The sequence below is a fragment of the Carcharodon carcharias genome, chromosome 14, assembly GCF_017639515.1.
Source record: "Carcharodon carcharias isolate sCarCar2 chromosome 14, sCarCar2.pri, whole genome shotgun sequence".
Taxonomy (NCBI): domain Eukaryota; kingdom Metazoa; phylum Chordata; class Chondrichthyes; order Lamniformes; family Lamnidae; genus Carcharodon; species Carcharodon carcharias.
The window spans coordinates 110,521,140-110,536,038 of NC_054480.1; the positions used below are offsets into that span (position 1 = coordinate 110,521,140).

The 14,899-nt window shown below is 41.6% G+C and overlaps 1 protein-coding gene across 1 annotated transcript in view; it reads left to right on the plus strand.

The window, feature by feature from the left end:
• The window catches only part of mpnd (MPN domain containing), a 52,521-nt gene extending 38,649 nt beyond the window's left edge, over positions 1-13,872 (plus strand). The window contains exons 10-13 of the mRNA XM_041205178.1: positions 2,984-3,054; positions 6,045-6,134; positions 7,124-7,216; positions 7,652-13,872. Of these exons, the coding sequence (XP_041061112.1) occupies positions 2,984-3,054; positions 6,045-6,134; positions 7,124-7,216; positions 7,652-7,738 (341 nt within the window). The 3' untranslated portion in view covers positions 7,739-13,872. The remainder of the gene's footprint in view (positions 1-2,983; positions 3,055-6,044; positions 6,135-7,123; positions 7,217-7,651) is intronic.
• Positions 13,873-14,899: the final 1,027 nt, after the last annotated feature.

Sequence of the window (14,899 nt, forward strand, 5' to 3'; positions counted from 1 at the left end):
TCAGCAGCTTAAGATATCTGTAAATTAGTAGGAGAATGGATGTAAACTTTGGACCAGGATTTGAGATTCCATATATGCAGCCCACAGAGATGAGAAGCTTGGGCACCTGTGATTTAAAGCAATTTGCTACTTTGTTCTTTTGACTTTACTACGTTTTCAATCTTTATGGTTAAGTAGATTGCTCAGATGCTCTTTAGGCCTATAAATAGTAAAAGGGGTAATAATGGGGGTGGGGGGTGCGATTAGGGCCCAAAAAGGGATTTATGCACTGAGGCAGTGGGCATGGCTGAGATGCTAAATGAGTACTGTGTGTCTGTCTCTACCAAAGAATAAGATGCTGCCAAAATCATAGCGAAAGAGGAGATAGTTGAGACACTGAATGGGCTAAAAAAATTGATAATGCAGAGGTATTAGAAAAGCTGGCTATACCTAAAGACACTAAGCCACCAGCACCGGATGGGAAGCATTTAGGATTGCTGAGGAGAGTAAGGGAGGAAATTGTAGAAACACTGGCTGTAATCTTTCAATCCTCCTTATATATAAGGTAGTGCTAGAGACTGGGGAATTGCCAGTGTACATCCTTGTTCAAAATAAAGAGCGTAAAGATAAAGCCGGAAACTAAAACAAATTCAGGCCACTCAGTTTAACCTCATTGGTGTGACAGCTTTTAGAAAACATAACCCAGGACAAAATTAACAGTTACATAAACAAATATGGATTAATTAAGGTGTTTAACTAATTTGATTGAGTTTTTTGATGCAGTAACAGAGTTGGCTGATTAGGATAATGCGGTTGATGTGATGTACATGGACTTCCAAAAGGTATTGAAGAAAGTGCCACATAACAGACTTGCCACAAAGTCAAAGCCCATGGAATAAAAGGGACAATGGCACCATGGATACCAAGTTGGTTGAATGATGGGAAACAGTAATGGTGAACAGCTGTTTTTTTTGGACTGAAGAAAGGTATATACTGGGATTGCCTGGAAGTCAGTACTCGGACCACTGGTTTTCATGATCTACCTTAGTGCCCTTTACTTGGGTGTACAAGACACAATTTCAAAATTTGTAAAAGACTCAATTCTTGGATGTATTGTGAACCTTGAGGAAGATAGTGATTGACTTCAAGAGGACATCGACAAGTTGGTGGATTGGGCAGATACATGGCAGGCGCAATTTAATGCAAAGAAGTGTGATACATTTTGGTAGGAAGAATGAGCGGCAATAGAAAATAAAGGACACAATTCTAATGGAGTTTCAGGAACAGCAGGACCTGTGGTTATACGTATACCGATCATTGAAAGTGGCACAACAAGTTGAGAAAGTGGTTAAAAAGGCATATGAGGACATGGGCTTTATAAATAGACATGGAGTTCAAAAGCAAGGAGGTTATGATAAAACTTTATAAAACATTTGCTTCGGCCTCAACTGGAGTAGTTTGTCCAATTCTGGAAATTGCAGTTTAGGAAGGACATGAGGGCAGAAAAGATTTCCATCAGTGGGTCCAGGGATGAGGAACCTCAGTTTCTTGGATAGATTAAATAAGCTGGGGTTGTTCTCCCTAGAGAAAAGAAAGTTGAGAGAAGATTTGATAGAGGTGCTCAAAATCATGAGGGATTTAAACAGAGGAGATAGGGAGAAACAGTTCACATTGGCAGGAGGGCCAAGAACTAGATGGCACTGATTTCGGCTGATTGACAGAAGAACCAGTGGCAACATGAGGAAAAACTAATGCAGCGAGTGGTCAGGATCTGGAATGCACTGCCTGAGAATGTAATGAAGGCAGATTTAATCATGGCTTTCAAAAGGGAATTGGATAATTATCAGACGGGAAAAAGATTGCAGAGCTACTGGGAGAGGTGAGTTGCTCTTAGAGAGCTGGCACAGACATGTTGGGCCGAATGGCTTCCTTCTGTGCTGTAACCACTCGTATGATTCAGTATTATATTGAACCATACAGAGCAGAAAGGTCCCACCTTCAATCCTGTGGCTCAATCAAGTTAATTCAGCTGTCTCAATGGTGGCAGCAATGGAGTCACAATTTGCCTCAGTGCTCTGGGAGTGGGAAAGTCAACCAGGTTACCCACTCCTGATCACTATCCAGTGATTCCTGCTGGAAAATGTGTACGTGGTTGTTGGTCCAGGTTGGACTGTGAAAACGCCATTGACATTTGATGTCTAGGCACACACATGAGAACAATGGCAGAGGGAACTGTCAGCCGTGAAATTTATAACCCAAAAAGAATTGGTGTCTTCAGGGGAGGGATTAGACTTAGAAGCTTCCTATGTCTCTTGACACATGAGGCATACAAAGCATGTTTGTTTGTTTCCATAGCTCGTTTTTCCTGGAACAAGTTGCTAGCCTGTTGCCAAAGGCTATATACCTGAGGGCCCTACTCCACATCAAGTAGGGCTGATCAGGAAATTCTCCTGCTCTTACCGCCCACCATTGGTGTATTGGAAGGATTTGTAGGTTGGTACTTTACCTGTTTGGCTGCATTATGAACTTCTTGAATCTATCCATACCTTCCATCAAGTCCTGGAGTGGGGCTTGAACTTAGAGCTTCTAGCTTAGAGGCAAAGATTCTACCCACTGCGCCACAAGACTGCTTCTTTCGGGGGAAGGGAAAAGAAGGTTATTTGGAATATCCTAGTTGGCAGGACAGCACTAAACTTTCACAATTGGAAGTGGCAGCAGGGGGCAAGTAAAATTAACACAAAACAGAACAAATTCGAAATTTGAAAATCGGGGCGTAAAGGAATTAAAAGCTCAAGGCTGTAAGAATGGAATGTGGGCTGCAAGCGTGCCTCAGGGCTGGGTTAAGGTGACCACAATGGCAGAGCTACAGTCATTCCTTGGTGCAGGACAGGTGTTGGATTGTGGTCATGTTGTTTGTCCCAATGGAAAGTATCTCTGTCTTATTTATTAACACCAACCTCCAAGGCAGGAGAAAACATCGTAACTGACTCTCTCTTTATTTAAGGGCCGTATCATCATGGAAGCACCAACTTGGAATCAAAAATTACTCCATTCTGGGTTCTGCCTCCTCCAGAGGTAAGTGATGCATCCCCCATCACGTTGTTTTCTAGTGGGATGGCTATTGTCAGGATCCTCTAAAACATCACAACATTCAACTGCAGCTGATGGAGTCAGCAAGCTGATCTATGATCACTGAGTTCTGCCTGGAACTTGTCAATATGCTGGAATGATAGTTGGTGAAGTCCTCTGAAGATGGGCCTTGATTCATTTAGAAGCTGAACCTGACATAATGTTAATATAAGATTGATGGCGCGACTGATCCCACTTCCTTACCTCTGCCTTCCCTGTGAGTCAGGTGAAGCCAGGATCTCCCTTTTGTAACTCCTCAATGCTGGAACTGCACTGTGGGTTAGAGTGAAAACCGCTGAGGATGCAGCTAATGCTGCTCTTGCCCTGGAAGGCTGGCTGCTGAAGATGGTGAAGGCAGAAGGGACTGAAGAAGCATCAGTCAATTGAAATTTCTTGGCCTCCAGAGACTCCATTCCATCTGGTACTGTGAGAGATTCAAGTCCACTCGTTTTTATGTGCTCTGCTGCTAAGTCTATTATCCCATTACCTCCAAAAGTGCTGTATCCTGCACACTTTACCCCAGTATCACCTCTTCCTTCCTGTCTACTCTTAACTGCAACACACATAGTAAAACAGCAGAAAAACTTTGATACATCAAGTTAATTTCTATAATTATTACTTTAGAAACTGGAATAAAACCAGAATTTTCATGTATAGAGACATTTGACATCTCAAAGTTCCAAAAGCAAGACTGCTGTGTATTCAGACCCAAGTAACTGTTTGGATTGAATCCTTTAAGCACAAAGCAAGCATCTTTTATTTTGTTCATTTGCAAAAGAAGGTTTTCTGTAGGCTTCTGATGATCTAAAGCGGAAATATACATTACCAGGTTATTTTTAATCATCACTACTAAATTAATCCTCATCTGATTCATTTATATAGCTTTAGAAAACCAAACACAATCCTGTTCTCTCAGGTTGACTCGGGCGAGTTGGTTATCGCGAGATAACACTTTCCCTGCCTCTGGAACTCTACCAAAGATTGATCTGTAAAAGGAAAGTCGTGTGTGAAAAACTGAACACTTTTGAGGGAATAGCAGATTATAGTGCTAAAGTATATGTAGTGGATCCTCTTTATATGGATTCTTAAAAGAAGAAATTTGGTTTATGTAGTGCCTTGCAGGATACCCCAAAGGGCTTTAAATTTTTTGAAGTGTGGCCTCTGTTGAATTGAGGAAATGTGACAGCCGATTTATCCACAGAAAGGTCCCACAAGTAGCAATATGATAAGGACCAGATAAAAGGTTAATCATATTGGTTGAATGATAAATAGTAGCCAGGACACTGAGAGCATTTCCTGCTCCTCTTCTAATAATTCGATGGGACCTTTTACCTTCACCTGACAAGGCAGCTGAGGCCTTGTTTTAATGTCTCATCTTAAAGATGCCACATTTGACAGCCCAACATACTGCACTCAGATATCAGCCTGGATTAGGTGCTTTATATTCAAATTAAATACACCTGACACCAGTGAAAGACCATGAAAGTTGGTGGATTGTAAAAGCTCAACTGGTTCACTGATGTCCTTCACGGAGGAGAACCTGCTGCTTCTTCCTGCTTTGGCCTCCACGTGACTCCAGCCCCACACTAAGTGGTTGAATTTTAATACCTTCAAGACAAATAGTGATTGGGCCATCCATAAGTGGCTCGCCCACATCCAAAAACAAATAATAAGAAGGCTACAGAGGAAAGTTACCAAGTTAGTACCAGGGATGAGAAGGCCACCAAAAGTGGAGCAAACATTAGAACAAAGAGGATTAACAGGAGATAATGGTGTTCAAAATTGAGGAGTTTTGATGATGTAATTGGGGGAAACCATTGTCAGTGCTGATTAGGAGTTTTAAAATGAAGAACAAAGGTAGCGGTTAGGAGATTTTTTTAATACAGAGGGTTATTGGGACATGGGATGCACTACCAGAGACAATGGTGAAAGTAGTATTCATAATAGCCGTAAAAGGAGGAGTTGAGAAATATTTTAAAAAGCTGAAACTAAGTGGAATGGGAATGAAGGGCAAAAGGTTAGACTTCAAAGCCCATCTCATGATTTGGATCATTCAAGGCTGAGTGCTCCATTTTTGTAAGAAATGTTAAACTAAAACTTGTTCAAGTAAACATGAAAGTTCCTATGGTACTATATTCCAAATATTAATCTGTGGGGACAATACCATCAAAACCATCATTTATCTCAATGCAGTTAGTGCAATCTTGCAGTGTGCAAATTGGCTATTGGGTATGCTCACTAAATAAGTGACCCCACTACAAAAGTACTTCATTGGCTGAGAGGCATTTTGGGACATCCTAAGGGCATGAACGTGCTACATAAATGTCAGGTCTTTCTATTCCTTACATGCTATAAAATTCTACAGAATAGAAATTCAATTCGTCTATTTTGCCCTCGAGAAATGATGGTTGACATTCAGCTTTGGGATGGGTGTGGGAGACCTTCAGCCCATCCTTCAATGCCTAAAATCTGCCTTCTGCAATATTCACGTGAGCAGCCTGGACCATGTGAATTTTTTGCTTTAATGTGCAAATCGGGATTCTGTGCAAAATTCCTACAGCCAGTGAACTAAGTGGGTGTCCATTTGGTGCATGCAGCTCACCGGCGGTATGTACTGAAGCCCGGATTTGATTCGGGCATCATGTCCTCAGGAACTGGTGGGCACACTGACCACATGCCTGTTGGGAGTGGGAGTGGAAGTTCTTGGCCTATGATTCCATTCTTGAGGAAGTGAATTGCTGGTTGACACTGGGTCAAGAAATTAGTAATTATCATGGGACGTCATAACATGACAAAGTCTGTGACTTGCAGCATCGCTGCTGTAGAGGTGTGTTGAAGGTTTTGCTGTCTTATTGCTGATAGTCTAATAATGTTGTCTCTGTTTGTTCCTGGTCTGTGTATCATCTCTGCTTTTAATGTGTTATCATCTCTTCTAGCAAAAGCCCAATGATTACGGCATTCCCATGGAGGTAGAGATGACATATGTGCAGGATACATTTCTAACCTCTGATGTCCTACATGAAATGGTACTACTTTTTTTTTGATTGTTGGACTTAGAATTTTTTCACAAAATAAAAATGTGCCTTTGAACATTGAGAAATATTCTTCTGTATTTCTGCCTGAAGACTGCGAGTTGCAGTGTGACCCATTGGGATTGGATTCCTGATAGTCTATTACAAACTGAATACAGTTGGAGCTCAGATGACAGTGCAGCTTAAAACACTCAAGTAGTTTTGCAATTTTGTTTCTTTCTCCTGCCCACCCCCCCTCCCAAAGTCACTTTCTAGAGTGAAGGTCAGCATCAGGGGCCTATCTCCCAATAACTGCCCTGAACTAAAGCACTGTATCATGAAGCCCATCCTTCAGGAGCCTTCTGAAAAATAATTCTTCCAGCTGTGTTTTGGTCTGCTTCCCATCCTGTGCTCCATGTCCTCCTCTGCTACAAGTGCCATCTGAACAACAGTAATAGTAACAAGTGATAGGTGTCAGGAGGCAGGCAGGAGTCACCATTGGGTACCTCACGATTGGAATAGTCTAATCTTTTGACTTCTGACCTAAGCTAGCATTCTAATGAGACTATTCAAACATTGAGGAGTGAAGAAGAAAAACCTAGAGCAGAGGAATACCATTAACAAATACATTGTAAAAATTTTAACAAATACCACTGCCTGAGGGGAAAAAAATCTAGTGATAGGGTTACAGGGAGAAGGCGAAAGAAAAACCCTAACTGTTTCTTAAGCTTTCAGAAACATTTCAATAATGCCCTCACGTCCCACCCAGTGGCCAGAACCTGCAAGTGCGTGCAAACTCAAAGCTATTAAAACTTTTTGCAACATCACACACAGGCTGTCACATAAATGGGACAATGCTAAAAACAGCACCTGTGAATGCACCTTGCATTGAAACACCTCTTCAAGACTGTTCAAAGGAAGGAGGGAGGGAAGGTGGGGGAAAAAAACAGGACAGACAAGACCATTTTAATAACCTGTAGATTTTGTTGAAATTCCCTTTGCAGATGCTTCTGTTGGAATATTACAAAGCAGCTCCAGACATTGTGAAGTTCAACAACAAATGGAATGAGGAGACAACATATTTAGATAAAGTAAAGGTAAGTTGACTTTTCTCCTTTGAATATTCCTAATGTAATTGAGGATCCCAAATGGTGTATTTAGCTGTGTTTTGGTGGTTTCACCTCAAACCAACAAAAAATCGGGAAATGTGGAATGAAGAACAGGCTGATGAGGGGTTTTGCATTAATGGAGATCATCAGTAAGCATTCTAACTCACAGGCTGTGTACTACTGCAAAGGTTTCCTGGAGAAATGTTTCCTATTACAAACACAATGATTGCCCATTGTTGAGCTTTGGCTTGTTTATAACTCCAATCTGTTTGTACACAACAGCAATAACAATTTGCATTTAAACAGCACTTTCAATGTCCCCAAGGCGCTTCATGAAGGCATTTGGAAATTCAACCAGTTTCTGCGATTTGCTGGCATGGTTATATCTTAATTTAATCACTTTTTTATTTCTTTGCATTAAAGGGATCCCTGGCCAATAAAACACCAAAGGACCAAACCTTTGTAAAAGTTCTGGAACACATTTATTACCAGCTGGGTGTGTGCAGTTAGTTAACCTCAGCTGGATTCTTAGCCTCGTTGAAAAGAAACAAAGCTGGGGAAAAAAAAGGGAAGGAACCGAGAAAAGTGAATGTGGAAATTATCCAGAAGAGATCACGGTCGAATCGGAATGTGATTGTTTAGTGTTTTCTGTTTTGAATAGTTTTTGTGGTAGAAGCGGAAACTGAATGTTGACACCAATTTCAGTTGGTAAACTGTTGGTGTCTTAGGTTCATGATAGAAAGCCAGCGGGAATGCAAAATGTTAAATATTGAGACCTTCAGAGACACTACATTCAAGCAATGAACTGAAGAATGTTTTTGGGGAGTGATTTAGTTTTCCCTTCTCTATCTCCCTGTGGTCTAGTACTTTCACAAGCTTGCAGGATGAGCTGGAATCCTGTTGATGAGTTAAACATGAAAAGCCTGATCCCTGGTTTGAAAGCATGCCAAGGGACTGTGGAAACAGGGCCACGATAACAAAATCACGACACTGAAAGGAGATATCTACACAGTATTGATTACCGAGGGTGGAATGTGACAGGATTGCTGCAAAGCCTGCAGGTGATTCTGACTTGAAGACTCGTGCATTTTTAAATAGTTTAGTACAAAGTTAAGATACCAACGCCGGTTTAACCTGACATTCATCGGTCTGACAGTGTGAGAAGAGCTGGCGGAGAGTCTCATCACCTTCTTTGCAGATGGGCACAACTGAGTTGGGAACCTCCCACAGGTGGAGAAACTACAGGAAGTACCAGCAATCCATGTTACTGGGAACTCCAATATATGTGATCCTATCACCCTGCCTCAGAGAATGAAAGCTTTCTAACTCCATGCAGTCTTGTTGCATTGATTTGCAGTTTCCCCAGTCCAATTGGAATCTGCCTAAAATGCATTCATAATGGCACCTAGGGAAGAGGTGTATTTAGAACCTGTCTCCCCATTTCCCTTTGACCCTCAGCAGACTAGTTGCTTCTTGCGTCTTGGGCTTCACACCCATGAGTTACCCAGCTGCACACTGCTGTGTGGGAATTTAACATTGTTCCCTCCCCTCTTGTTGTACAGTGATGGGAAACAAAAGGGTATATCATTTAAGTGGGGACTATCCCATCATATATCAAGCAGGAGAAAGGGCCCCGTTTAAAAATATAGAACCAATATGGTTTCCCCTTTCCTATGAGCAGCTGACAAGAGTCATATTTAACAGCCTCCAGGAGATCACAGTACAGGGAATTTGAAGTGCATACCTATGAATAGTCAGCATTAAAGTACTGCAGTGTAGTCTTTAAACGAGACTCTCCTTAGGCCTATAGCAGAGTTAGTAAAAGAAGATTCAAATCCATAGAGTTGGGAGCCATTGTCTTGTCTTATTCTCAAACCTCGTGGACAAGAACTTAATACAGTAGTTCCAGACTCAAATAAGGTGACTGGGTTCTAGAGAGCTAGAAACAAGTGACTGTAGGTCATTCAGGTCTTTCCTGTTGTGGGCCATTAGATGGTTCTTATTAAAAATAATACTTGGGAGGTGCTATGTAAAATGTAAATACCTCACACTATGGCATCCTATAGGGGGATAAAAAAAATTTAAGTTTTAGAAATATTCAGCAAATCTTTCTATTGATGAACAGAACACCATTTTTAATCGCTAATTTGTTATTAACAAGCCCCTGTCATCAGTTGGTTGGATTAGAAAATTAGAAAATTGCAGATTTGAATAAAGCAGAGGATTCCAGGCTCTCAGGGTGTACTGCTGATCTTGCCCAAGGTGGCAGTGAATTGGCCCCAGTGCTAGAAAATGGAAAGTTCAGCCAGATGTCAGACTGCAGTATGTCAAGGTGTGTTATTTGGTTAAATTGCATGTGACATTCACTGTCACTTGGACAGGACACTGGAGGGCAACTGGCACAGGTGTTAGTGCCTTCTGAGGGGTTGGGGTAAAAGGAAGGAAGGTCTGGCACCGATCAGTGTTAAGCCAGCACTGATTGCATCTGAAATGGCAGCAACCTCCGATGTTACTGTGATCTTTTCAAGATAACTTTCCTGACCATTTCAAATTGTCCTCCTGTGCTGCTGAAACTTATCTATTGTGATCTGAGTTCTTCAACAGACTCTGGTCCACTTACTCTCCTCCACCCTTTTAAACTGTGCCGTCACAGCTGTTAACTGTAATGAATCTCCACGCTCCCAACAGTATTCCTTGTAAAGGTAGAAGTAAAACTTTCCCCATCACTAATTCAGTGTACCCTCTGAATTGCTCATCTTTGAAGCTGGTTTGTAATAAGCAGAGGCTGCTTGTGCTTTGGGATTCTAGCCTCGTAGAAACAAATAGTATCTGGCACCAGGAGCAGCATTTACTTTGGCCACTAGATGACACTGCTGCATCCAGCTGGTTCTGTTCTTCTGTGGCTGCAGCTCCAGCACTGAAGGGGTGAAGGAAAACAAACTTGCCTGTTCTTTAGCAACCGTGATATTACACTGCTCGGGCCAGAAACCCGGATAGCCTTCAGCTGGCTGCTTTCCAAACAGCAAAGGTTTGCTGCCAGCAAGTGAATAGATACCATTGTCATCAAATTTACCTGGCTAAGCTAGGGCTGGTTGAATGTGCCACCTTTTCTACACCAGCATTGCAGATTTTAAACATTGTTCTGTACAGGCATACTCCTGACATTAGGAGGAGGTCATGAGCAGCAGAACAACTCTCCTCTTGTTTCAATAAGTTTACCAAAGAGGTGTAAACCATTGCCTGACTTAGCACTGGAAGTAGCTCCTCAGTATGAACATGTTGCAGAGAAAGAGAATCTGGCAGTTTCTTACCTGACTGAAACTACTTTTGCTAATAGAGCCGCTATTGCAGCTCAGTGTGGGTTAGATTTCCCATCACTAGGTCTTCTGCAAATGCTTAATGCAGTATTATCAAAATTCCTTTTGCGCTATCTTAACCAGTTAATCTTCCCATGTTAACACCCATGGTAGAAAATAGCACAAGTACATGTTTACAAAGGAACAACACCCTTATGAAATCGGTCATAACCTTCAACCGAAACATAGATTTACTTGGAACTAGTGATCTTTCTCTTCCCTGTTCCACTGTTAGTGCTGTCACTATTGATCATATTGGTAGACATAAAAAAGTGAATACACCCTCATGAATGGATGAGCAATAATGCATCATAAAAGCCAGAATTGTTCTAGTAGGTAAGGCTTTGCGTCAGAGTGCATATAAAGAAATTTACCCATTTGTGTGATATCAGTAGTTTAACACTTCAAATTTTCCCCACGAACAGTGAACAAGCCCATAACAATCAGTGTGGCATGGTTAAAAATAACTTCTACAAAATCATCTGAGACATTTGAACGTTGCAGGAGAGTATAAAAGAGGAAAAAAAGATCATTTTCAAGCTTCAGAGAAACTGCTGCACCAACAGTAAATAACTTAATTTGCCATTTTTTTAAAGAAAAGTATTAATGATCTCTTACTGATCTAATGTGTAAAGAGCAATTAACCTCTAACTGACCTCAAAAAAAACAGCCATTGCACTTTGTGACTTTAAAAGGGGGAGATGCAGCTTTATTTTAACAGCACAATAATGTTTTACGTGATATAATACTCCTGTCCTTAGCAGTGCGGTGATTTAGTGTGAAGGACCCAATATGGGATTTGCTAGCCGCTCAAAGACTTTTGCCTACCTTCCCATCCATTATACTTCACTGGAGCCCTAGAGAGACCTCTGATTTTCATTTTTCAACTATGATTTATACAATACAGCCACCTTTCTGAGACTGTGGAAACATACAATACACCTGAAAAATGCTTTAACTATTGGAATTCTTGTATGTTTGCATTATATGTTGTGACTACACACATGCCACATGGTCCATGGTTCTGACCATTAGTAATATTTTTATACGAATTTTTCCTGTAGCACTTTAGAGTCGCCACTTTCTGTTTGTTGGTGGGGGGAAGGGTGGGTAGTTTTATTTCTCAATCATTTCAAATGCCTGCATCGTACAAACCAGGTATTTAGTTTGATTCACTTATCTATTTAGAATTAATAGATTTTAGCTGGTTGGAGACACGGATGCAGCAGAAAGGTTGGCCTTTGAGCAAGGGAGAGGAAAATCCAGCCAGAGTTCCCACTCCCTGGCCTGGCCCGGCCCCTGCTAGAATATTTGTGTGTGGAAGTCAGGCAATTGGGGTTGACTTTGGTACTTTGCATGGGTGACTGGCCTGCCATCGCTCGTTGCCTAGATTTAAAGAGGAATAACAGTCAGGAAGGCCACGCACTGGAGTGGCTGCAGGAGCATGAAGAGGGAAACATTTCCAGAAAAGAATCAAACTTTTATCTTCATTCCTCATTGTCTCGGGAGTCACGTTAACCCAGTCTCAAGTTAATTGGGACAGATGCACAGCTAAGTACTGCATTGGAACGGTGGCACGCCAGACTAGTTATCAGCTTCACACACTGATCTGTTCCTGTGTTCCGAGTGGTCTGAGCAACCCTCGACCTCACCCAGCCCGAGCTGCCTGACCTGAAAACCGGCGCAGATTCCATCCTGACATTGCCAATTTTGAGACTCTGCACCCTGAACCCAAACAAATTTGGGTTCGCTTTTCATGTCAAAAATATTCAAATAAGTCCTGTGAAGTTTTGTTTTCCTACTTAATTTTTTTCTTTTTTTTATTTTCTTCCTGGAGTATATGCTCTGTAGGTTGTGGACTGTTAATTGGGACACTTAAATTTGCATTTTGCTTGTTCATTCCTGTACTTCTGCTGTGCCTGCCTCTGTAATGGAGAATTCCATCAATGTTTTAAGCATGTGACCTGGAACTGCTAGCTTCATTCTCAAGTGTCACAGCCACCAGCACTTAAATCAGAGTCAGGTACTTCACTGAAGACACTTCCTTCCTTCCATCTTTTCCCAATAGTTTGGTATATAAACTGGGGAATAGTCAATCCCTAGTCTTCTATGCTAGCTGATCTTAACTGGGGCAGTAGTAGGGACACTACAATTGGCCTACATCTATGGAATAGGGAAGGAGACTAGTAAGAGAAATCAACCAGTATCGCTATCTAGATACTCATACTGGAAAGTTCTAGAGTGAGTGAGGGCAGGATTACTCTCAGCACTGATGCCTGGCTTAGGTGAAGGGTGGTAACTTGTTATGAGATACTGGAGGGAAACTAATCTTTCTGGACCTGGAGTTCAGTGAGAGTTGGCATTTGTGGCCATGAAGGAGAGAACACCGTGTGGCTGAGGTGTATCAGCTCTACAAAAACCTCAAACCGCACCTTGTATCAGGTCACCTGGATTTTGACTAGTAGTCTAACTATAAGGTGGACTGGGTATTGCTTTAATAATCAGCAGTATAACTAGACTCCCCAAGAGTTTCCAGTTTCTCCTTAACTGGGCCTAAAAGAATGATGCAGATGAGAAATAAAATACCAAAACAGCTAACTACAACCCTGAGAGATTGCAGTGGCTGTTCATGGGCTAGTAAATTGGCAGTGGATGATACTTGAAATGCCTCTTTTATACATGCACATGATACTTATAACACTCGAGTGACTGTAGCCGAGACTGATGCAATGAATTGTTTGCTCTGGCAACTGGATATAAGGATTCCTTGTAAAATGTATTTGGGGTAGTTAATGTGGATCATATCAATGCGTAGAAAAATCCCTAATGAAGCACTAATCTGCCAATCTCAGTCAGACTATTGGAGGCTGATATGAAAATATTGAGGATGCACACTTTGTTTTAAAAGACTAGAGGCTTTACTCTAAATATCAATTGGTGCTGACACTAAGTTTCCGCAGCACTAGGCTATCTCACCTTAATGAACACGAAAAGGTTATAAATGTCACTGCCTAGTGCTGGGTGCATCATACCCATTACCTTACTGCACCGTGTCTTAAAGGAGGATTGGGCCTACTTAAACATCATTACAAGTGGTGGCAGAAACAGGATTATGTGGCTTCTTGTTACTGAATGGACCAAGTGAATTTACTGTAAAAGTGCTGTAAATATTCAAAATTTTATGACTTGCAATATGTTGAGAAAAACCCAGATGTAGACACTTTTTAAATCTAAAATATAATTTTTATGTTTTAGTTTTCATTAATAAAATGGTTTTGAAAATCTGAACTTGAACTGTATTTGTTTTAAGACACTTCCTGAGGACTGTATTAAATGTATTGCCCATTCTGATGCACCTAGAAATAAGGAAACTCTGTGGTACTGAGCCATATACAACCGTGACTTGTACAAAACTACGGGGATAGCAACACTGAATAAGAACTTAGATAAAAGTTTATTATTTTTCCCTCGGAGTTGAAAATTTGGATTCAATCCAGTTTACTCTCTCCCGGTTAGTAATTTTTTCCAGCTGTCTTTCCTGATTCCTGGAACCTAATGGGAGCTTAATGCATGCAGCTAGACATTCCAACCAGCTGTACATGCAAAAAGAGGCCCTGATGTGTTCCAGTTTTCCCCAAGAGAGCTGCTTTTCCATGTGTGGAAGGTTTGAAATTCCACACAATTGATCTTAAAATTGGAGTTTTGTGACTGATGCTGCATCAGTGGTTTCCACATGATGGTCTGGTTGGTAAATGAACTGTCTGGGTGAAACTGACCCAGAAGATCTCAGGATTGCTTGTGTGTACTGAGTTAACTGGGCCACGAGGGCAGCTCCCTGGATTACAGAGCTAAACATCCAACAGACCCCTGTCGAGAAATGCAGGAATGTGGATAAGTAAGGCTGAAATCAATAACAAAAAATGTTTGGCAGTCTTCCTTGTCATGAGACGATGGTTTGTGCCTTGATGGCCAACTCTGTGTAAACATCGCATAGCATGACTCAGAAGCTCCACTCTGGCATGGCAGTCTCTGACACATTTGTTGCAGAAGATGACAGTGGGCTGAGAAGGTTCAGGATTTACTGGCCTCCATTTTCTCCAGGCCCTCTTCTCAGCCAGCTAAGCTTTCTGTTTCTGGTCCCTTCTTACAGTGCCTCTCAAGACAGCCAGCCTCCAGAGGTCATCCCTGTTGCCTGTATCAATGTCTGCCATTTCTTATCCCACTTGCAGATGTCATTGTAGTGGAGGCATTGACGTCGAGCAGGTTGTGACCCAGTAGCCAGTTCACTGCACAGAAGGTTTTTGAGCATATGGCT